General features: G+C 47.7%; 2 protein-coding genes across 2 annotated transcripts in view; one reads left to right on the plus strand and one right to left on the minus strand.

Annotated features, from left to right (window-relative positions):
- AP5B1 (adaptor related protein complex 5 subunit beta 1) overlaps positions 1-22,670 on the plus strand; it is a 137,245-nt gene that overhangs the window by 87,657 nt on the left and 26,918 nt on the right. The window lies entirely within an intron of this gene.
- Positions 967-19,820, minus strand: OVOL1 (ovo like transcriptional repressor 1). Its single transcript, XM_060694371.2, has 4 exons — positions 18,867-19,820; positions 8,501-8,691; positions 5,207-5,393; positions 967-2,844 (listed from the first exon to the last, which is right to left on the minus strand). The coding sequence occupies exons 1-4, from the start codon at positions 18,961-18,963 to the stop codon at positions 2,534-2,536; spliced, it is 786 nt and encodes a 261-aa protein (XP_060550354.2). The 5' UTR covers positions 18,964-19,820; the 3' UTR covers positions 967-2,533.

Below are 22,670 nucleotides of genomic sequence, written 5' to 3' on the forward strand. Positions count from 1 at the left end.
CCTTTCCTCCATTCCATTCCATTTTCCTTTCCTTTCTTCCATTCCATTCCATTTTCCTTTCCTTTCCTCTATTCCATTCCATTCTGAATCCTATTCTATTCCATTTCATTCCATCCCCATCCTGATTTCTATTCATTTTACAAATTTCTTGCCGCAGTTGCTAAACGAATCACTGCAGTCGTTAAGCGTGTTACACGGTTTTTAAGTGAATTTGTTAAGAAATTTGGGTGCTCGGTTGCGGGTTTTTTTAAGCTGAAGATTTACCTGTTCTTGGCTCCCAATGATCGTCGTAAGTCGAGGACGACTCGTACACGCACTAAGGGAAGTTAGAACTGGTTTGCCCACCTACCCCAGCTAACTGGGAACCAGTTTCTTCCTGAGCTTCTTAAAAGTCAATTGGAGCAGGATGGACTAAGATCTCCTGCTTGAGCAGACCTCCAAGGTCCCTTCCCACTCTATTCTGATTGATTGATTGATTGATTGATTGATTGATTGTCTAGGGAAAAGAAGGAACTAGGGGAGACAGGAGAGCAGTCTTCCAATATTTGAGGGGCTGCCCCAGAGAGGAGGAAGGGGGTCAAGCTATTTTCCAAGGGCAGACAAGGAATTATGGATGGAAACTGAACAAGGAGAAAAACAACTTGGAATTAAGGAGAAACTTCCTAACTGTGAGGACAAATTAACCAGTGGAACTGCTTGCCACCAGAAATCGTGGCCACTTCCATCCCTGGAGGTTTTCAAGAAGAGATTGTAGCAGGGGGTTGGACTAGAAGACCTCCAAGGTCCCTTCCAGCTTTATTTTCATTGATTGACTGTCTAGGATTGACTGACTAGGACTAGGGTCTCCTGCTTGAGCAGCGGGTTGGACTAGAAGACCTCTGAGGGTCCCTTCCAACTCTGTTACGCTATAAATGTAGGTCCCATTTCGAGACACACCTTTGGAATCCAAAACAACGTGCAACTTCTCTGGCTCGCGGAGAGAACCCAGTTCCTTTATTTTAATTAACAGGTTAAGGAGGGGAAGAATAATAAGATTACGAATAATATAATAACATTAAAAGTTCACAGGCCACAAGCTCCGTTTCCCCCAAAGTCGAGAGACAAACATGGCCAATATGTAAACAAGATCCACACCCTGGTGTTTGGCATAATGCCTCTTATCGCACAAGATGCCAAAAAAAAAATAAAAAAATCAAAGTTCGCTTCGGTGGCTCGTCCCGCCGTGACAAGAGAGACCCCCGTCTTCACACGTTCGTAATATTAAATAAAAATAATACCCCATATGACAGTCTTTGAAAACGGTGGTACTTTTGCTTAATAATTCATTCTTTTTCTTGCCCCGTTTCACAAAAAAAAAAAAAAAAGGCTACGCCATCCTGGTCAGAAATGATGCAGTCCTATCAGCGATCCAATACTGTAGTGTATATCTTTTTTTAAAAAAATAATAATAATAATAATTCCTAAAATTCAAAATCCATGGCTGCTCGACGCGGGATAAATAATACATTTTTTTTTGCATCAGTTAAAAAGGATCACACATAAACACACAACACACAAAAAAACTCACCAGATTCCAGAATGTCAGAATGCTTGAATTCTGGGGAGAAAAGAAGGGGGGTGTATCATGGAAGCTTATAAAACCTCATCCAGACACCGCCCAATTGGTCCTGAGATTATTCTCGTTTTAAAAACAGATTCCCGTTGCAAAATCTGTCCTGATAGCCAACAAACGAGTCCAGGCACTTAAATCTCCAAAGTCAGACTAGTTCGATCCGGGCCCCGAGGCAGAAAAATCATAACACAGCTCGAAGGGATGCTATGAGGTCACCTAGTCCAACCCCCTCCTTAATCAAAGGCGGAAATCTAATTCCATCGCTTCTCGAACCCCAAGCCTCTGGCTTGAGCGTACCCAGTGAACGGGATAACTCGCCGCCTTTCGGTGACGGGATCAATTGCTAAATCGTTTTAATCTTCCAAAGTTATGTTGCCTTGAGGCGTCTCCCCAAATCGTCACACCATTCAAAGCCCTCGGACTCCGGTGCGAAAAAAAAAAATAGGCGAGGGATTCAAAGAATTGGGTTTGAACAATGGATTCTAAAATCCAGGCTTCGGAGACACGATTTTATACGTCCCCGTCGAGGCCGCCCCAATGCAAGCAGCTAAGTTGCATCAAAAACTCTTTCCAGCATTGGCTAAAAAGGGGGGGGGGTAAGACTAGATGCCCTCTGAGAATCATCCCGCCCCCAACCCCACACACAGCCAAATCGAGCCCTTTCTAACGTTCAAAGCCACCGTCCGTCCTATCTGGAAGTCCGATCCAGATTTATTTATTTTTTTTAAAAAAATTCCCAGCGCTTCATGAAAGATTCACGGAGATCTTTGCCCGGTGTCTTTTTCCCACGCCGGATTCGAAATACCGGATCTGTCGATCGGCCAAACTCAGCCAGTCCTTGGCCCCGGGCAAGAAGAAAGGGTCTTTCGAAGTTCAAAGGAATTATCAGTATCCCACCCCCCCAAAAAAGGGCCAGGATGTTTAAGAACAAGGACCAGAGCTCTGCAGGATACTCGGTGCGCCCATGATGCCGATGCCGTGAAGGGCCGTAGCCGCCTTGCGCGAGGCTTTCCGGAGTAGCGGGCTGTCGGGATGTTGCTCCTGGAGATGACGCAGGTGGCCTTCCTGGCTATCGGCCGTCGATCCGCAATCCTCACAGACGTAAAGTTTTGCCCGGCGCTCCTTGTAGGCGTAACTCTGCTGCACCCCATGGATTTTTTTCAGGTGGGACTCCAGGGAACAGCGCTGGGTGAAAGCTTTGTCACACAACTCACATTTGTAAGGACGTACACCTGCAGGATGGGAGAGAGGAGAAGGAGGAGGAGGAGGAGGAGAAAGAAAGGATCCAGGGTGAGTTCAGACAACCGGGATTGCCCGAGAACTATGGCTGCACTCAGGACACCCTCCCAACTGACTTATGGCTTCTTATCTCTTAAGGTAATCCTCAGTTTAGAGCTGGAACTAGAATTCCTGTTATTAAGCAAGGCAGTCGGTGGCGCCTGATTTTATGTCCCAAAGATGTTTTTTTTTTTCAACTGGTAAGGTAAAGCACATATGTGCTAGCCGTTCCTGACTCTAGGGGGCGGTGCTCATCTCCCTTTCCAAGCCCAAGAGCCAGCGCTATCCGAAGACGTCTCCGTGGTCATGTGGCCGGCATGACTCAACGCCAAAGGCGCACAGAACGCTGTTCCCTTCCCACCAAAGGGGGTCCCCATTTTTCTACTTGCATTTTCTTTTTTTTACGTGCTTTCGAACTGCTAAGTTGGCAGACACTCGGACGAGTCACGGGAGCTCACCCCGTTACGCGGCACTAGGGATTCGAACCTCTGAACTGCCGACCTTTCGATCGGCAAGCTCAGCGTCTTAGCCGCTGAGCTACCACGTCCCTACTTTTCAACTTTCTGGTATTTTCTTTGAAGACGTTTCGCTTCTCATCCGAGAAGCTTCTTCAGCTCTGACTGGATGGTGGGGAAGGAAAGGATTGATGCGCCTTGCAGACAGCTGGTCATTTGCATCCTTTTAGAGGGCCATTGGGGCCACTTGATCTGCTCTCAACAGGGGGGGGAGAGATACGACATCATCTATCTCGGTCCTTTCAGCAGTTCCAAGAAGGCTCCACACCCATTTGCACCACTCAGGTGGACCCTGAGGACACAGAGAAACCTCCAAGTGGAAAATAGAAAGAGAAGAGAGAAGAGAAAAGAAAATAGAAGAGAGAAGAGAAGAGAGAATAAAAGAGAGAAGAGAAAATAGAAGAGGAGAGAATAGAAAATAAAAGAGAGAATAGAAAATAGAAGAGGAGAGAAGAGAAAATAGGAGAGAAGAGAAGAGAAAAGAAAATAGAAGAAAGAAGAGAAGAGAATAAAAGAGAGAAGAGAAAATAGAAGAGAGAAGAGAAAATAGAAGAGAGAAGAGAATAGAAAATAAAAGAGAGAATAGAAAATAGAAGAGAAGAGAGAAGAGAAGAGAGAATAAAAGAGAGAAGAGAAAATAGAAGAGGAGAGAAGAGAAAATAGAAAATAAAAGAGAATAGAAAATAGAAGAGGAGAGAATAGAAAATAGAAGAGGAGAGAAAAGAAAATAGAAGAGAGAAGAGAAGAGAGAATAAAAGAGAGAAGAGAAAATAGAAGAGGAGAGAAGAGAAAATAGAAGAGAGAAGAGAATAGAAAATAAAAGAGAGAAGAGAAGAAGAGAAAAGAAAATAGAAGAGAGAAGAGAAGAGAGAATAAAAGAGAGAATAGAAAATAGAAGAGGAGAGAAGAGAAAATAGAAGAGAGAAGAGAATAGAAAATAAAAGAGAGAAGAGAAAATAGAAGAGGAGAGAATAGAAAATAGAAAAGAAGAGAGAAGAGAAAAGAAAATAGAAGAGAGAATAAAAGAGAGAAGAGAAAATAGAAGAGAGAAGAGAAGAGAGAATAAAAGAGAGAAGAGAAAATAGAAAATAGAATAGAGGGATAGGATAGGATAGAAATAGAATAGAATAGAAATTCTTTATTGGCCAAGTGTGATCGGACACCCAAGGAATTTGACACCCAAGGAAACTGTCCTGCTTAACAACAGGAATTTTGGGCTCTATTGTGGTCGTAAGTCGAGGACTACCTGTAGAACGGAGGACTGATTGTGCGGGCACAACCTCTATTTCTACTTTTTTTGATCTTCTGGGGGAGACATCCTTGGTGTTCACCACCGTTGTTTTGGCACTGTATGCCAAGAAGAGCTGGAGAGTAACCACAGTCTCCCCCTCCCCTATGTATCCGTAGATCTGAGTCTAATAAAGACCCTGAGTTATAGACTATCATCCCCAGCCGGATCTTGTGGTGCCGTGGCCTAGAAGTGGAGCTCTCACCTCACAATCAAGGAGACTGTGAGTTCGATCCTAGGTAGAGGCAGATATTCCTCTCTCTTGGGCTCAGTGAGAATATATCTGCCGAACAAAACTCCACCCTGGCAACAGGAAAGGCATCCGGCCAGTAAAACACTCCGCTAGCTCCATTCAGTTGCCCAGACTCCACCCCCGCAAGGGATTATGGAGTCGTTAAATAAGAATGATCCCCCACCCGGATCTCAAAAGCCATTCCTGGCACCGATTCTCGGATCAATCTTGGCCGCGTGGGAACGGATGACGGCACCGCCCGCCGCCTCGCGCGAGCTCACCTGTGTGCGTCCGAACGTGTCGCTTGAGGTCGAAGGTGTCGTTAAACCCTTTGTTGCAGTAGGGGCAGAGGTGACGTTTGATCTCGCTGTGGCATTTGAGGTGACGGTTGAGCATCCGTTGGTAGGAAAAAGCTTTTTGGCAAAACGGGCAGGAAAACTGCTCGAGGGGACCGTCGGCCGAGCTCACCTGCAGGAGGTCAAAGAAACTGCTTCGGTTGGATGCTCCGCTCGGACCAGCCACAGCCATAACCCACCACTCCTCCCCGAGATGTGGTCCTCGCCGGTCAGAGCAGAGCTAAGACTCTAGTCCTCATGATTGCCAGAAAGATTTTCAATCCTGATGGCAATTTTCTTGGTGTTTTTTTATTTCTTATACACATATTGTAAATGTACATTCTCTTACCCATAATTGATCATATATATACATATTTTTTTGTAACGAAAGCATAAAAATAAGACATTTTAATTACATTTGGAGTTGCTCTTCTACCCTCTTTTCCCTCTTCACAACAAACCTTCTTCTCCTTCTTTCTTTCCCCTCCCTCCCTCCTCTCTTCTTTCTTCCCCCTCCTCTCCTCTCCTCCCCTACTTCCCCCTTCCTCTCCCCTCTTTTCCCCCTTTCTCACCTTCTCTCCTGCTCTTGTCCAGTATCCTTTCTTCCTCTCCTTCCCCTTTCTTCCATCCCTCTCTTTCCCTCTCTTCCTCACTCCCTCGCCTCCTCTCTCCTTTCTTTCTCCTTTATTTTGCAATATTTCCCTTATTACCCAATCTATCATTTCATAATTGTACATTTATATTTATAATCTTCTTTCTTCCCCCCCCCCCACATCCCCCTTTTCCATTTACTCTGGTCTCATCCGAGTTTCTATTTCTTTTCTGTCTTATCCCTCATTTAACTTTCTATTATCTATATCATTTATCTATCAACTTTTATTCGTATTTCTTTTCTATCCATACAGAGCATCTTTCCCACGTCTTGAAAATATTCCGATTTCCTCTTTTATCTTTTATTCTTCCTGTTGGCAATTTTCAGTGGGTAGGATTTTCAAAGACCCCCCCCACCTCCCAAACCCTAATTTTGAAGCCGCGGCGCATCCGAACTCTCGCTAGAAATATCCCATCCAATGTCTCAATAAGTCCTCAATTTACAACCATTCATTTCGTGATCGTTCAAGGACCTGCACTGAAAAAAGAAGAGACTGACGACCGTTTTTCACCCTGATCAAAATTCAGACGCTTGGCCACTGGTTCATATTTATGACGGTTGCAGTATCCCTGGGCTCATGCGATCTCCTTTTGTGACCGGTCATAAGTGCGAGGACTGGTCCTAAGTCCGTGTTTTTCACTGTCATTGTAACTTTGCATCCATGGTGGGTTGTAAGTCTCCCCGTAAGCATTTCCTCACACCTTCGCTCGCCCACCAGACCCCAAACGAACCCCAACCAGCCCAACAAACCCTCATTCGTGGTTTGCTGGTCCTGCGCTCCTTCCCTACCTTCTTTCGTTCTGCTCTTTTAATTAAAAATAAAAGGAAGGAAGGAAGGAAGGAAAATGTAACACCCCCTTCGAAGCAGGAAAAAAAAAAGCCTTCTCGGTTAAAAAATCTGCCCCTCTTTATCCCATCCTGGGCCATTTCTTAGCCAATAAATGAGGGCGCCCAGGAAACGACCATTTTGTGAGCGCGCCCGCAATCATGGCCGGGGCATCCCAGGTCCCCGAAGCCTTTTTTCCATATGACTAACTTCCTTCCCTTTATCTGTACCCCGCCTCGGATTTTAATCAAGCACAGCTGAGGAGCGGTTGCAACACAATCGCACACCTTACCCCTTCATTATTGTTATTTGCTTTTGAGGCGTACCATGTCTCGTCCCCGAGGGCCCTACTGGGGCCCGTGAAGAAACGGTCACAAATTGTGAGAAACGACGTAGGGCAGGGATGGCTAAACTCTTCCCGGACCGAGTGGCCAAAGCGGGCAACCACGTCCGCGAATGCGTGTGACCGAACCCCCTCAAATGCAATGCGGGCGTGGCTCCCCCCCCGGCAGAGCCCCGAAAACCAACTGGCCAGAGGGAGGTGCGCACACATGCACAGCGGAGCTGAACTGGGGCGACGGATCGCGTGCCATCAGAGAGGCACACTGCGTGCCACTTCGGGTGGTTCGCCATCACAGATGTAGGGTCTCGTGCTTGGGGAGGGGATTGGATCAGATCAGGGGTGAAATCCAAATTTTTTTTACTACCAGTTCTGTGGGTGTGGCTTGGTGGGCGTGGCAAGGGAAGGATACTGTAAGATCTCCATTCCCACCCCACTCCAGGGGAAGGATACTGCAAAATCCCCATTCCCTCCCCACTCCCGGGAAAGGATACTGCAAAATCCGCATTCCCACCCCACTCCAGGGGAAGGATACTGCAAAATCTCCATTCCCACCCCACTCCAGGGGAAGGATACTGCAAAATCTCTACTCCCTCCTCACTCCAGGGGAAGGATACTGCAAAATCTCCATTCCCTCCCCACTCCAGGGGAAGGATACGGCAAAATCCCCATTCCCTCCCTACTCCAGGGGAAGGATACTGCAAAATCCCCATTCCCTCCCCACTCCCAGGGAAGGATACTGCAAAATCTCCATTCCCTCCCCACTCCAGGGGAAGGATACTGCAAAATCCCCATTCCCACCCACTCCAGGGGAAGGATACGGCAAAATCTCTTATTCCCACTCCACTCCCGGGGAAGGATACTGCAAAATCCCCATTCCCACCCCACTCTGGGACCAGCCAGAGGTGGCATTTGCCAGTTCTCCGAACTGCTCAAAATTTCCGCTACCGGTTCTCCCGAACCTGCTGGATTCCACCCCTGGGCTAGATGATCTACAACCGTGATGGCGAAGCTATACCACGCGTGCACACCAAGCCATGTCGCCTGGCATCGCCCGTTCCTCTTCTGGGTTTCTGGCGCAGCGATCAGCTGGCATTTCGTGCATGCGGCAGTGCTGGAAACCGGAGAGCTGATCTTCCATTTTCCAGCGTGAGCGTGCACGCCGGCCAGCTGATCGGTGTGTTCATATGCGCGGCAGTAACTGGAAGACTTGCTGGCCGGGAACCGGAAGTACCTTATCGGGCGTGCGCATGCCCCCCTGGGCAGCTCCTCTTCCTGGTTGCAGCCCTGACGAATGCGCGCGAAGTGTTCCCTTTTTGGCATTCGGTGCCGAAAAAGTTCACCATCGCTGACCTACAAGGTTCCCTTCCAACTCTGTTAATCCGTAATCAACTGGGGTTCGAAGCTGCCCGTCGGTCCTACCTTGATTTTGGCGTGCGTGAAGTCAGAGTCGGTTTCCTGTCGCGTCCCGCTGGAGACGTGGGCTGCGCCGTGGGGCTGAGCCGCCGTGTAGACGGAGTTGCGAATGGTCATGTCCAGCGGCATCTGGAAAGACGGCGGCTCGGCCACCGAAGGCTCAGGGTCTTTCCACAGCGCATATCCACCCAGGGACACTGCGGAAGAGAAAAGGAATGTTTTCTTTTTATGAGGGAGGTGGGGTTCCTAGAGGTCATATAGACTAACAGGTCGTTCTCGACTTACGACTGTTCACTTAGCGAAACGACAACGGCACGGCAAAAAGTGACTTCACGCTGATGACCCTTGTGGCATTCCGGTGGTCGCGTGGTCAAAATTCGGACTTTTATTTATTTATTTTATTTATTTTATTGAATTTGTATACCGCCCTACTCCCGAAGGACTCGGGGCGGTGAACAGGCATAGAATAAAACATATAGATACCAAATTTAAAATAAAACTAAAACGAATTAAATAATTTGGCTGAACAAATTTAAAACCCCAATAGTTTAAAACCAAATTTAAAATTTCCATTTAAAAAAAGGGAAAGACTTAGGTCAGGTCAGCTTGATGAAATAATTTTGGCAATCGGCTCGTACTTATGACTGTCGCAGCGTTCCCGGAGATCACGCAATCCCCTTTTGCGGCCTTCACGTCAACGGGGAAGCCAGGTTCGCTTAACAACCGTGTGACTAACTTCACCCCTTGCAGGGATTCACTTAATGACAGTGGTAAAACGGGGCGAAAGTCACTTCAATGACCGCATTCCGTAACAATGGAAACTTAGGCCTCCTTTGCGGTCGCAAGCCGAGGACTACCCTTGTAGACTTTTAACGGGCTAGACTAACTTTCAACGGTCGCTAAACAAGCGGTCGCAAGTCGAGGACTGCCTATAACCCTCTTGCCTGATGCAGGAAAATCAAAACTAGGATGTGTGGCTTGGAAGGTCCCCAGAGAGATTGCAGTTATACTTCGCGGGGTGAACCAAGGGCACAGTTCTGGCTATGTTTACCCTTCATGTTAAGCCAGGATTAAGCTACGATGAACAGGGCATGCAAGCCCCCCCCCCCCGTGCCCAGTATTGGGCCTGTAAAACCTCCTCCCCCCCGTCATGCATGCACCCCTCCCGCGCATGTGTGTGTCCCGCACATGTGTCCCATCCCCTGCACATGCGTGGCAGAGACCTGAAGTCCAGCTGGCCGGCGAAAGGCGCCTGCACATGTGCGATGGAGCTGGGCTGGGGCGACAGCCGGCGTGCCCGCAGAGAGGGCTCTACACGCCACCTGCGGCACGCGTGCCACAGGTTCGCCATCACGCCTTTCGGAACCCTTATCAAAACCCGCATTCGGGGTTTATTTCCCCCCCTCCCTTTCGCGGACGCCTCTCGGAGTTGGCTCCCCTCCAGATAAGACCTGGAAAAACCAGCCCAGGTTGGGAGATGAAACGAGGGCGAGCTCAACAACAAGCCAAAAAAGGGCAGTTTCGCAAGGCTTGGGGAGGATGCTAGTCCTCATGATTTTGGCAACCCCGGTTTGGAAAGCAACAGGAGGTTCCGCTCCCTTTCTCCTCCCCCCCCTCCCCGAAAACAAAATTAAAAAGAAAAATACAAAAACAAAAACCTATTATCCCCTCCTTCGGCGTCCCTCTATCGGGACCCAACGCGCCAGCTGCAATAGCAAGTAAACAGCTTAAAACCGGTCGATCGAGATGTTATTGGAAAGCGGGGCCCAACCCAGCGAGTTAATTAACCGTTTCCGGGGCTGGCGCCACTTTTCAAGGGCCGTTCACCTGCTTCCAGAAAGGTGGAGTAAGGAGGCGGCTGCGTGTTGCAACTGCCCTTAAAATGCATGCAAAGAACATTACAAAGGACGGCCCCATTCTTTACGACTCCGTTGTATGACGGAAAAAAAGACAGCTCAGCAGAAGGACAAATAGAAAAGAAATAGATTCACAGAGTTGGAAGGAAAGGACCTTGGGAGGTCTTCTAGTCCAACCCCCTTGCTTAGGCAGGAGGAAACCCTACCACCGCTTCAGACCAATGGTTATCCAACTTAGTCCTCGACTTACAACGGTTCGTGTTGAAGCAGATCATAAGCGCATCTGGAGTTCTCCGGGGTAATCTTCGATTTAGGATTGCAGTCGGCGGGCAAAAATGTCCATTTCGAAGCGAGACCTTCGTTAAGTGAGTTTCGCCCCGTTTGATGGACTTTCTTGCCGTGGTTGTTAAGTGAATCACTGTAGTTCTTTAAGCTAGTTACACAGTTAAGTGAATCCCTGAAGCTAAGCTAGTTAGACAGTTGTTAAGTGAATCCCTGAAGTTAAGCTAGTTACAGAGTTATTAACTGAATCCAATTAGACAGTTGTTAAGTGAATCCCTGAGGTTCTTAAGCTAGTTACCCAGTTGTTAAGTGAATCTGGCTTCCCAATTGACTTCACTTGCCAGAAGGTCGCAAAAGGGGATTCTCACGGGATGCTGCAAATGTCATAAACACAAACCATTTAGGGACCGTTCGAAGTTACAACGGCACAAAAAAAGGTGACCAAGGGGTCGTTTTTTTCACACTTAACGGCCATTGCGGCATCCACCCGACCACATGGTCACAATTCTGAGGATTTGGCCACTGACCCGTGTTTATGACGGTTACAGTGTCTCGGTATGTGTGTCTGTGTGTGGGACGTGATCCCCTTTTGCGACCGAGTGATCAAAATGGAATCCTAAGTTGTTAAGTGAGTTTTGCCCCGCTTGACGACCTTTTCTACCACCGTTAAGTGAATCATTGCAGTGGTTAAGTTAGTTGCACCGTTGTTAAGCGAATCCGGCCTAACCCGTTTGAATTTTCACGAAAGGGGAATCACGTGATACCAGGAAACTGCAACCATCATAAATACGGGCAAGTCCTCGACTTACAAACCCGACGGAGCCCAACATTGCTGCGGCTAAGCGAGAAATCTGTTAAGTGAGAGTCGCCCCCCTTTACGACTTTCCTCAACACTGTTGTTAAGGGAAACACTGCAGTGGTTAAGTTAGTCGCACGGTCGTGTAAGTGAATCCTGGCTGCCCCCTCCCAATGGACTTTGCTTGTCAGGAGGTCACAAAACGAGATCACATTCCCCGGAACTTTGCAACCGTCATAAATACTGGCCAGTTGCCTGAATTTTGATCAAGTGACCACAGCGACGCTGCGCCAGTCGTAAGTGTGAAAAATGGTCGTAAATTCCTTTTCTTTCAGTGACTTTTGTCACTTCCAATTGTCACAAAACACGAAATGTTGTAAGTCCTATAACACGCGTGCAACAGAGCCATATCTATGGACACGCGAGCATTGCCCTAGCTCAGTGACCTTTTTGCCATCGCGTGCCAAAAGCGGGGAGCGTGCCGGGGGGGTCGCACACCCGTGTGCCCACACCCATAATTCTATGCGCCTCACCCCCATGCATGTGTGCGCGACCCCTCCCCACTTCCCCCGCTTTTGGTACACGATGGCACGGTGGGTCCAGTAGGCCCGTTTTTCACCCTCTCCAGGCTCCAGAGCCTTCCTAGGAGCCTGGGGAGGGCAAAAACAGTCTTCCCCACTCCCCCAGAGGCCCTCCGGAGGCCAGAAACAGCCTGTTTGCTGACTTCCAGTGGGCCCCAAAGGCCTGAAAATCAGCTGGAGCTGAGCTCGCGTGCCCACCAATATGGCTCCGCGTGCCACTTGTAGCACGCGTGCCATAGGTTCACCATCACGGCCCTAGCTCAACTCCAGCGCATTTTCGGGCCTTTCGGGCCTACCAGAAGTCGGGAAACGGGCTGTTTCTGGCTTTCAAGGGGTGGGGAAGGCTGTTTTCACCCTCCCCAGTCTCCTATAAAGCCTCCGGAGCCTGGGGAGGGCAAAAAAACAGGTCTACCGGACCCACCGTGCCATCGCATGCCAAAAGCGGGGGGGAATGCGGAGGGGTCACGTGTGCATTTGCAGGGGGCGGGGCACATTGAATTATGGGTGTGGGCACACGCCCACGTGACCCCTTCCCCGCACTCCCCCCGCTTTTGGCACGCGACGGCCAAAAGGTTAGCCATCACTGTCCTATAAGATCCCATACGGTCTTCTTCTTATAAGAAGTATATTATGTACTTATAAGTCGTAGTTTCTGTGCCGGTTTTCCAATCCAGAAATGAAAACTCCGCTTCCCGCAATCCAACGGCATTCTTCGCCCCAAAATTAATTTCGCGTTTCGCTTTTCATTTCGACGGGAGAAGCCCGAAGTGAGCTGGCAAAGGCAGAGAAGAGGCCCTGTCAAATTTGTCAGCTCATTTACTTTGGCCCTTTTAAGTTCGCTTTTTTTTTTTTTTAATTAAAACGAATAAGGCGATGTTTTTGTGCCAAAAAATAATAATAATAATTAAAATAAATCAAATATAAATTGCATCGCATTCCAAAGCAAATGAAACTGAAGGAATGACCAGCTTATATATATGTGTGTGTGTGTGTGTGTGTATCTGTGAACGTATCGCTCTGCGCGTTCTCAGAAGAACTGTTTTTTGCTCCTCATGCAGATCGTAATCACAGCCGGAGTTCTCCGGAGAATCTTCGACTCCAGTGGTGCGTAAAATTCCCCTTGCTAAGCAAAACAGCTGTTAAGTGAGTTTTGCTCCGTTTTTACGGCCGTTCTTGCCATCATTGTTAAGCGAATCACTGCCAGTTGTTAAGCTAGTTACACGGTTGTTGAGTGAGTCTGCTTGGGCAGGGGAGGTTGGACTAAATGACCTACAAGGTCCCTTCCAACTCTGTTAAACCCCATCGACTTGGCCTTTCCGACGGTCGCAAAAGGGGATCACATTGCGCCCGTCGTAAACACGAACCGTTTAGCAATCGTTCGAAGTTATGACGGCACTGAAACAAGGCACTTACGAGCGTTTTTCACACTTTTAACGACCGTTGCAACATTTCCCCGTGATCGCGTGATCAAAATACAGGTGCTTGGCCACCGACTCGTATTTATGACGGCTGCAGTGTCCCGTGATCCCCTTTTGTGACCTTCTGACGAGCCAAGTCAACGGGGGGAAGCCAGATTCGCTTAACGACGGTGCGTTGCTAACTTAACCACCGCAGCGATTCCCTTAACAATTTGCAATCTGAAAGGTCGTAAAACAGGGCAAAGCTTGCCAAACAAAATGTCCGATAACTCAGCATCATACATTTTGGGGCTTTATTGCGGTCGTAAATCGAGAACTACCTCTACATGCCAGTTGTGAATTTTGATCCCGTGACCGTCGGGGGGGAGGGATGCTGCAACGGTTGTTAAGTGAGACAAAAGGCGATCGGTCCCTTTTTTTTCCCCCAGTGCCGTCGTAACTTCGAACGGTCCCTAAACGAATGGCTGTAAGTCGAGGACTACCTGTGTTCCATCCTACGTCCTTTGCTTTTCCCAAGATTTCTTGGGGGGGGGGGGGAAATGAGAGATCGATTCGCAGATCTTCTCCGGATCTTTTAACTGGAGTTAGTGAGCAAGTTGAAGGTTTCTCCCAACAGTTTGAAATGGAATAAATTGAAAATAAAAATCCATAAATTTCGGATTTCAAATCCGAGCGTCCCGGGTGAGCCATCCTAAGGAAGGGGGTTCCACGCCGTCTCCCTGCTTTTTTTGGGGGGGCATACGCAACCTGTCCTTGCTCCCACTTCTTCAGTGACGTTGCAACACGACACAGGACGTTGCAATCAGCCCCAGGCCACACAACGGGGTGCGAACCCCAAATTTGCTGTCTATGTTTTGAGGCCCAAAACCGAGGTCTTGAGACCCTTGTTCAAAGACAGCCCCCCCCCCCAAACACAAACACACAACTCAGCCACAAAACTCTTGGGGGGGGGGAATCCACATCTCTCTCCCTCTCTCCCCCACTCCCTCTCCCTCCTGCTCTCTCTCCATCTCTTCTCCCGCTCTCTTCTCCTTCCCTCTCTTTTCTTCCTCCCTCTCCCTCTCTTTCCCTCGTTCCTTCCTCTCTTTTCCTTGTCTCTCCCTCTCTCCTTCCTTCCTTTCTGCCTCTCTCTCCCTCACTCTTTCCCTTTACTCCCTCTCCCCCTCCCTCTTTCCCTCCTTCCTCCCTCTCTTTTCCGTCTCTCTCTCCTTTCCTCTCTCCATTTCTCCCTCTCTCTCCCTCTTTTCCCTCCCTCTCCCTTTCTCCTTCCTACCTTTCTCCCTTTCTCTCCCTCCCTCTTTCCCCCTCCTTCCTTCCTCCCTCTCTCTCCCTCCCTCTCCTTCCTCTCTCTCCCACTCCCACTCTTTCCCTCTCCTTCCTCCTTCTCTTTTCCGTCTCTCTCTCCCTTTCTTTCCTCTCTCCGTTTCTCTCCCTCCCTCCCTCCCTCTCCCTCTTTTCCCTCCCTCTCCCTCTCTCCTTCCTACCTTTCTCCCTTTCTCTCCCTCCCTTTCCCTCTCCTTCCTTCCTCCCTCTCTCCCACTCCCTCTCCTTCCTTCCTCTCCTTCTTTTCCCTGTCTCTCCCTTTCTTTCCTCTCTCCCTTTTTTCCCTCCCTCTTTTCCCTCTCTCTCTCCGTTTCTCTCCCTCCCCCTCTGCCCCTCCCTCTTTCCCTCTTTCCCTCTCCCCCTCCCCTTCCTCCTTTCTCTTTTCCCTGTCTCTCTCCCTTTCTTTCCTCTCTCTCTCTTTCTCTCCCTCCCTCCCTCCTTCCTCTCTCTCCCTCCCCCTCTCCCTTTCTTTCCTTTCCCTCCCTTTCTCCCTCTCTCCTCCTCTGCCCAGCCTATCTCGCGGGGTTGCTTGTAGGATGCCAGAAGCTAAGAAAAGGGAGAAGAACGCAAAACTTCAGGGCAAGGCTTAAACCTAAAAACCGTTTTATCGTTTTTATCGCCCTTCTCGAAATGACTGTTCCTTGGTTGCGCCAGCCTAACAGGTACGGCGTCGGCGTGCCTCGTTTTGCATTCTGGATCGTTCTGGATGGCTCCAGAAGGCAAGATGGCGGGAACCCCGCTGGAATGCACCTCTGGAGTCAGGAACCTGGAAATCAGGCTGCCAGCGTGATTAATTAGATGCTAATTACAGAGTCCTAAGCGGAGGCCAGAGCAGCTTGCCAAGTAATGTAAAAAATGTTCTACGCCAAACGTTAGCAGCCTCTCCTAAAAAAAAACCCACTTATGGGTCGTCGTCATCCCGACCCCCATCCTTCCCCCTAACCCCACTCCCGGAGGGAAATTCATATTCAGAGGAACTTTTTTTAAAAAATAAACAAACACCAGTGGCAAAAAGGCAAAAAGCCAGAAAACGATCTTCATTGTCCACAATCAGAAGCAAACAATGAGGATCCGGGGGAGAAGCATGCTAGGTTCCAGGTGACATCATCATCATCATTAATAATAATAATAATAATAATAATAATAATAATTTACTTTTTTATTTGTAGCTCACCTGTATTATTTTTTAGAAATAACTCCAAGGGGCAGAACATAAACCCATCCATAACTTTCCTCTGCCTATTTTTTCGTACAACAACCACCTTGCGAAGTAGGGTGGGTTAAGAGAGTGAGACTGGCCCAAAAGTCACCCAGCTGATTTCCATGGCTAAGATGGAACTAGAATTCACCGTCTCCTGGTGATTGGTCCAAAGTCACCCAGTTGGCTTTCATGCCTAAGGCGGGACTAGAACTCACCGTCTCCTGAGGATTGGCCCAAAGCCACCCAGTTGGCTTTCATGGCTAAAATGGGACTAGAATTCACTATCTCCTGGTGATTGGCCCAAAGTCACCCAGACAACTTTAATGCCCATGGGAGGACTAGAACTCACCGTCTCCTGGTGATTGGCCCAAAGCCACCAAGCTGGCTTTCATGGCTAAAATGGGACTAGAACTCACTGTCTCCTGGTGATTGGCCCAAAGTCACCCAGTTGGCTTTCATGCCTAAGGCGGGACTAGAATTCACCGTCTCCTGGTGATTGGCCCAAAGTCACCCAGTTGGCTTTCATGCCTAAGGCGGAACTAGAACTCACCGCCTCCTGTTGGAAACTTCTAGGCACTCTTTCCTTGAGCCGATCCCAAGGGGTTTAGATTTCAGCTCCCAGAATTCCCCAGCTAGCTGGGCCATTTGCTGAAAATCCTGGGGGGGTGGATGGGGGGGAGGAGGCTGCTGAGCATTCTGGGAACGGAAGGGGCCCCGGGTTGCATCCGGCTAGTTGAACAGTTCCCCAAAAAAACAGGGCCAGCCCAGAGAGACGTGATGGGTAAACAAGCTATGCCTCAACTTGGTCAGCAAATCCAGCCAGCCACAATTCATCCAGGAAACCAGTTAAACCTGGCCTGAGCCCACACACCCATCATACGAGGCTGAGTTCACAGAAAAGGAACCGTTTCTCACAATCAAAGGCTGCACTCTTGAGCTAGGCGAGGGGGCTGGATTTCCACCAGACCAAGGCCATCACGGACACCCCCTCCCCTCCCCTTATTTAAAAACACTGCCCGTAATGTGAATGTTACAGCTTAATCCTGGTTAATTGTGGAGAAAGAGAGAGAAAATCGTAGCTCAGTTTTTAGATTTTTTTTGGGCAGCGATTGGCTTTAAATTCCGTTGCTGAACGTTTCGTTACCATACCAGGTAACGTCACCAGCGGGATGTTCTTGTTCGATTCCCCTTATTAAAACACATAACGAAACGTTACAGAAACTAAACTGAAACAAGCCCGGAGAGAGGAAAACCTCTGGCTAATTGTTTGTATTTCTTTTTCTTCTACACTCTTCCTCTAAGGAACCTTACAGAATATATTTCCCATGAGCCCAGTTGGCCGTCACCGGAGATTTTAAAGAAAGGGACTGGACAGCTGTTTTGTCTGGAATGATATAGGGCCTCCCGATCGAGCGGGGGTGGACTAGATGACCTCCAAGGCCCCTTTCAGCTCTTCTTACTCTGTGAGGTGGGGGGTCCTTGGTGCTGTCTTGAGCTTGGTGGTTTTCTTGCAAGACGTTTCACGACTCAACTAGGGAATATCATCAGTGCTAAAAGGGACTGAGAGCAAAAACCCTTTTAGCACTGATGATGTTCCCTAGCTGGGTCGTGAAACGTCTTCCAAGGAAACCACCAAGCTCAGAGAGCATCAAGGACCCTACAGTCCTCCTCCTCCTCCTCTCCACAACCCCCCTCCCTTCTAGCACTGATGGCTTTACCTAATTTGGTAACAAACAAACAAAGAAACAAAAACGACTGCAAGAAAACTCTACAGTTTTGAGTTGCAAATATTCTCTTTTATTTGGTCCCTTTTATTCTATTATTGCCAATATTATTAAGAAGGGGGGGGAAACCACGTTACAACGGACCAAAACAACCACTCCTCCGATCCAAGCAAGGGCACAGGCTTCACCTTCCTTGCCCCTGATCCTCACCTTCAACTTCCCATCCTAATCTTGTGCTTGGAAAGAAAGAAAGAAAGAGAAAGAAAGAAAGAAAGAAAGAAAGAAAGAAAGAAAGAAAGAAAGAAAGAAAGAAAGAAAGAAAGGAAAAGAAAAAAGAAAGGAAAAAAAGGAAGAGGAAAATAGTGCCCCCCTCTTTTTCCACAAGCCCCCTAGCCTCTCTCTTTCTTTCTCCTTCCATCCTTCCTTCCTTCCTTTTTTCTTTCTTTCTTTCTTTCTTCTCTTCCCATTTGCGCCTCCGGCCTCCCCCCCCCCCCAACTCAACCAACCACTAAACTTGCCGGCGCGTTCAAACATTCCACAAGGCGGAGTAAGCTGCGCTTAACTGCGCTTCCCAGGCCGGGGGGCGGAGGAGGAGGAGGGGGGGGAGAGACAATGGGGATCGCTGGGCAGGTGTGATTAGCAGCTTTTCAACCTCTCTCCCCACCTCCCCGACCCCTTTCCCAGCCACCCCCCCTCCCCAAATAGCCCAGAATTCCTCTTTTTTAAGTGATGCCTGATGATAACGGACCTTCCCTCGCCCTCTCTCCCCCCCCCGTCTTGAAAACTAAGGTGGAGCGTTATAGGATCGCGATTTCCAGCCTCGGGCAAGTGGAGGGGAACAGACCCCACCCCTTGAGAAAGGAGCCCCCTATTAATTAACCCCCTGGGCCTCTTATTCCCCCCCCCCATACCTTTTCTCCACCCCCTCCCCTCCCCTTCCCCCATTGGGCCCAATCCACTATGGGACATCCGCTTAACTCTTTTTTTAATGGTTTTCAAAGCGCGTTTCCCCAACTCCGATAGAACACAATGTATTTATTTTTCAAAGTAGCAAAAACACTGGATTGTGTCGTTGTGTTGAGGATAACAACAACAACAACGGTTCCAAAAGCCAGACCAGCCCCCCCCCCACGTTGCAACTTTTCCTTGCCTTTCTCCTCGCTCCCACCCCCCGCCCGCCTCGAGACTCACCTGGCACGTAAACTTCGCCCCGTTCTTCGTCGGGCAATTCGCTCCAGTTCCGCCGGCCAGAAACGCAGGTTTTTTTCACCAGGAAAGCTCGAGGCATTTTGGGAGCTCGAGGTCAGCTAGTCTGGCCGCCGTTGAACTTCCCAAGTTGGCTCTTCCCTCGGCCTTCCTCGCCAGGGCGGAGGAAGGAAGAGGAGGTGGAGGAGGAGGAGAAGGAGGAGAAAACGAAACAGGGAAGAAAGAGAGAAGAAAGAGAGAGAGAGAAAGAAAGAAAGAAAGAAAGAAAGAAAGAAAGAAAGAAAGAAAGAAAGAAAGAAAGAAAGAAAAAGAAAGAGGAAGGAAGGAAGGAAGGAAGATCCAATAACCAATCCCAATATAACCAATCAATCAAATCAATCCAAAGCCACTGGCGAATTCCGAATCGTCCATAAGGGGATCCGGAGACGGTTCCGTGGGTTCCGTGCGCGGCCCGATGGAACGTTGGCGCCGCGAACGTTCGATCCGTAGAACGTTGGTTCTTGTGCGAACGTTCCAAAACTTTCTCCCGGTTAGTTTTTTTTCCCCTTGGCGCGCCAGGCTCAAACTCGGATCAAGGTTCACAGTTTAAAAAAAAAAAAAAAAAGAGGGTGGGGGAAGGAAAGAAAGAAAGAAAAGAAAAAGAAAGAAAGAAAGAAAAGGGAACGGGAGGAGTAGCCACCAGGTGAGCAGCAGGCGAGGCGTAGATATAGATATATATTTTTTTTCCTCCTCCTCTTCCTCTCTTCGCTTCGCTTTCCTCGCCCTTACTCCGGATTGAAGCGCCGGGGTTCCCCCCCAAAATTGAAAGAGGAGAATAATCCTAATTTATTTTGTTATCTTATTTAAAAGAAAGTCAGGAGCGACAGGCAAACACCGTCCCTCTGCCCCAGCTCCTTAATTTGATCTGCTGTTTGGGGAGGCGTGGTGCGGATGGCGCATGCGTTTGGAAATAACGGTGTCTTTACTTCGGCTTTTACCTGCTTGCTAAACCGGTTTGGGAAGGTCGGCGGAGGGAGGGGCGGGGGGGGGGAGAGAAGGCGAAGGAGGAGGAGGAGGAAAGGAGAAGATGGCAGTTTTGACACCCACGACTTCTGAGTCGGCTCCTGTTTTTCCCCTCCAAAAAAAAAATAAAAATAAGGGGGCACACCCCAGCTCTCTGGAGAAAACAAATATGAATATTTGTCTCCTATACAGGTAGTTCTCGAATTATATAACTTCGTTTAGTGGCCATTCCAAGTTCACAGCGGGACTGTAAACAGCTACCACCGTTTTTTTGAGGGTTTTTTTTCCCCCCACATTTCACAGGGACCCATTGCAACATCCCCATGGTGACGTGATCCAAAATTCGGATGCTTGGCCGCTGACTCATACTTGTGACGGTCGCGGTGGCCATCTGGCAAGCAAAGTCAACGTGGGGGGGGGAGTCAGATTCATTGAACGACCGTGTGACTTGACTTTTTAACAACCGCCATCACCTTTATAGCAAACCCCACCCCACCCCACCCGCCGTGGGTCTCGTGTGATCGAGATTCAGATGCTTGGCAGCCGACTCTTACTTATGACCGTCGCTGGGACTCTCCGAGGTCATGCTTTCTGGACAAGCAAAACTCAGCGGGGAAGCCAGATTTGCTTAACAACTGGCGCTCACTAACTGATCAACCGCGGGGTGTGTGTGTGTGGATTCGTTTAACGACGGTGGCAAGAAACATTGCAAAACAGGACAAAACTCTCTTCGACCAAGGTTTCGCTTAGCTGCAGTGAATTTTGGCCTCCATTGGGGGGGGGGTCTTAAGAAAATACCTGTATTTATTTATTTTTTTGCTCCCAGTTGGGTACTCTCTCTCTCTCTCTCTCTCTCTCTCTGTCTTTCCAAGTCTAATGAATTAATAACATTCATTAATTAATGCTAGATCCAGGGTCTAGCGTTAAGAGAGAAATGGCAGGACTGACTTGTCATTCAACGGGGCTTGGATCAGACCCTTAGTTCACCCTGAACGGGGGGGAAAAATATAAGGCACTAAAATCCATTTAAAAAGGCCCATTCTTCGGAAGTACAAGAAAAATAGGTGGGCACTGCAAGTTTGATTTTTTTTTTCTCGTGCCCTCCCCTCTCTGCCCGGAATGGGAGACTTAGTAAACATGGAAAACAAAGCTTTAGCAAACAAAGGGGAGGGGGCCCCCCAGCAGATAGACAATTGGAGCTGATTCCCACCAGGTGGGGAGGGGGGGGACAGCTGGCCCTGCCCCCAAAAACCTGATAACGTTTGCCTTGAAGGGAAGAAAATTAGATATACAGACTAAATCGCCCCCTACTCCTTTATCTATGGGCCCTCCCCCTGGATTTAAGTGGGGGTAGGGAGTAAAGTAGATTATTTTGATTGGATCGCCCACCTCCAGGACTAAATATCCATTTGAGATATATACATACATACATACATACATACATACATACATACATATATGTTTTCTCAGGTTTTCGTGGGTGTTTGTATGTAGGTCTTTGGTTATTCGGGTCTTCTCCCACGTAAAATTGGAAGTGTCTTGGCGACGTTTCGACGAAGTCTCACTCGTCATCTTCAGGCTGGTGTTCTCGGCTTCGTGCTTCCAGGAGCAAAAATATATATATATTTTTATTTATATATACACACACACACACACACACACACACACACACACACACATACATACAAAGAAAGGCATTAAAATGGGAGAGAATGAAAGGGGGGAAAAACAGTGGTTTTCCCCCCAGCAGGAAACTTTGGGTTCCCTAACCTGCAAAAAAAAATCCGATGGCCATTGTCAAGTTTACCAGCCGGTGTGTGTGTGAGGATGTTGCGTTGTGTGATGGAAACAGAAACCTTCCTCGTTCTTCCTCTTTGGCGTCTGAAAACGTCTTTTGCAAACTTTTTAGATGTCGGATCCAAAAATGACGGGCGACTTCTTAGAGATGGAGGTGAAGTAAAAGAGGGAAGCCTTCGGGAATCGGGGAGATAAAACTTTTCAATTTTTCTCTTCGAAGTTTTGAGGCAGCGCCAATGCCACGTTGTGGTTTGTTGAACTGAGTTGACTGAACAAGCCATCATGGGCTGGGTATGAGGAATAGAATAAAATAGAAAATAATAAAGTAGAATAGAATAGAATAGAAAATAGAATAGAATAGAAAATAGAATGGAATAGAGTAGAATAAAATAGAACAGAATAGATGACTAGGATTGAATAGAAGAGAAGAGAATAGAAGATAGAATAGAATAGAAAATAGAATAGAATAGAATAGAATAAAATAGAATAGATGACTAGAATAGAATAGAATTGAATTAAATAGAAAATAGAATAAAATAGAAAATAAAATTCAATAAAAAATAGAAAATAGAATAGAGTAGAATCAGTGATGGGATTCAGCCGGTTCACACCACTTCGGGAGAACCGGTTGTTAACTTTCTGAACAGTTTGGTGAATTGGTTGTTAGAAGAAATCATTAGGGCAGAGAACCGGTTGTTAAATTATTTGAATCCCACCACTGAGTAGAATAGAGTAGAATAGAATAGCTAGACTAGGATAGAATAGAATAGAAAAAAATAGAAAATAGAATAGAGTAGAATAGAATAAAAAGAATAGACTAGACTAAACTAGAATAGAATAGAATAGAATAGAATAGAATAGAATAGAATAGAATAGAATAGAAAATAGAATACAATAGAATAGAAAATAGACTACAATAGAAAATAGAATAAAATGGAATAAAATAGAAAATAGAATAGAATAGAATAGAAAATAGAATAAAATAATAAC

Source organism: Pantherophis guttatus, chromosome 18 (assembly GCF_059756535.1).
Source record: "Pantherophis guttatus breed Tessera chromosome 18, ASM5975653v1, whole genome shotgun sequence".
NCBI classification, from domain to species: domain Eukaryota; kingdom Metazoa; phylum Chordata; class Lepidosauria; order Squamata; family Colubridae; genus Pantherophis; species Pantherophis guttatus.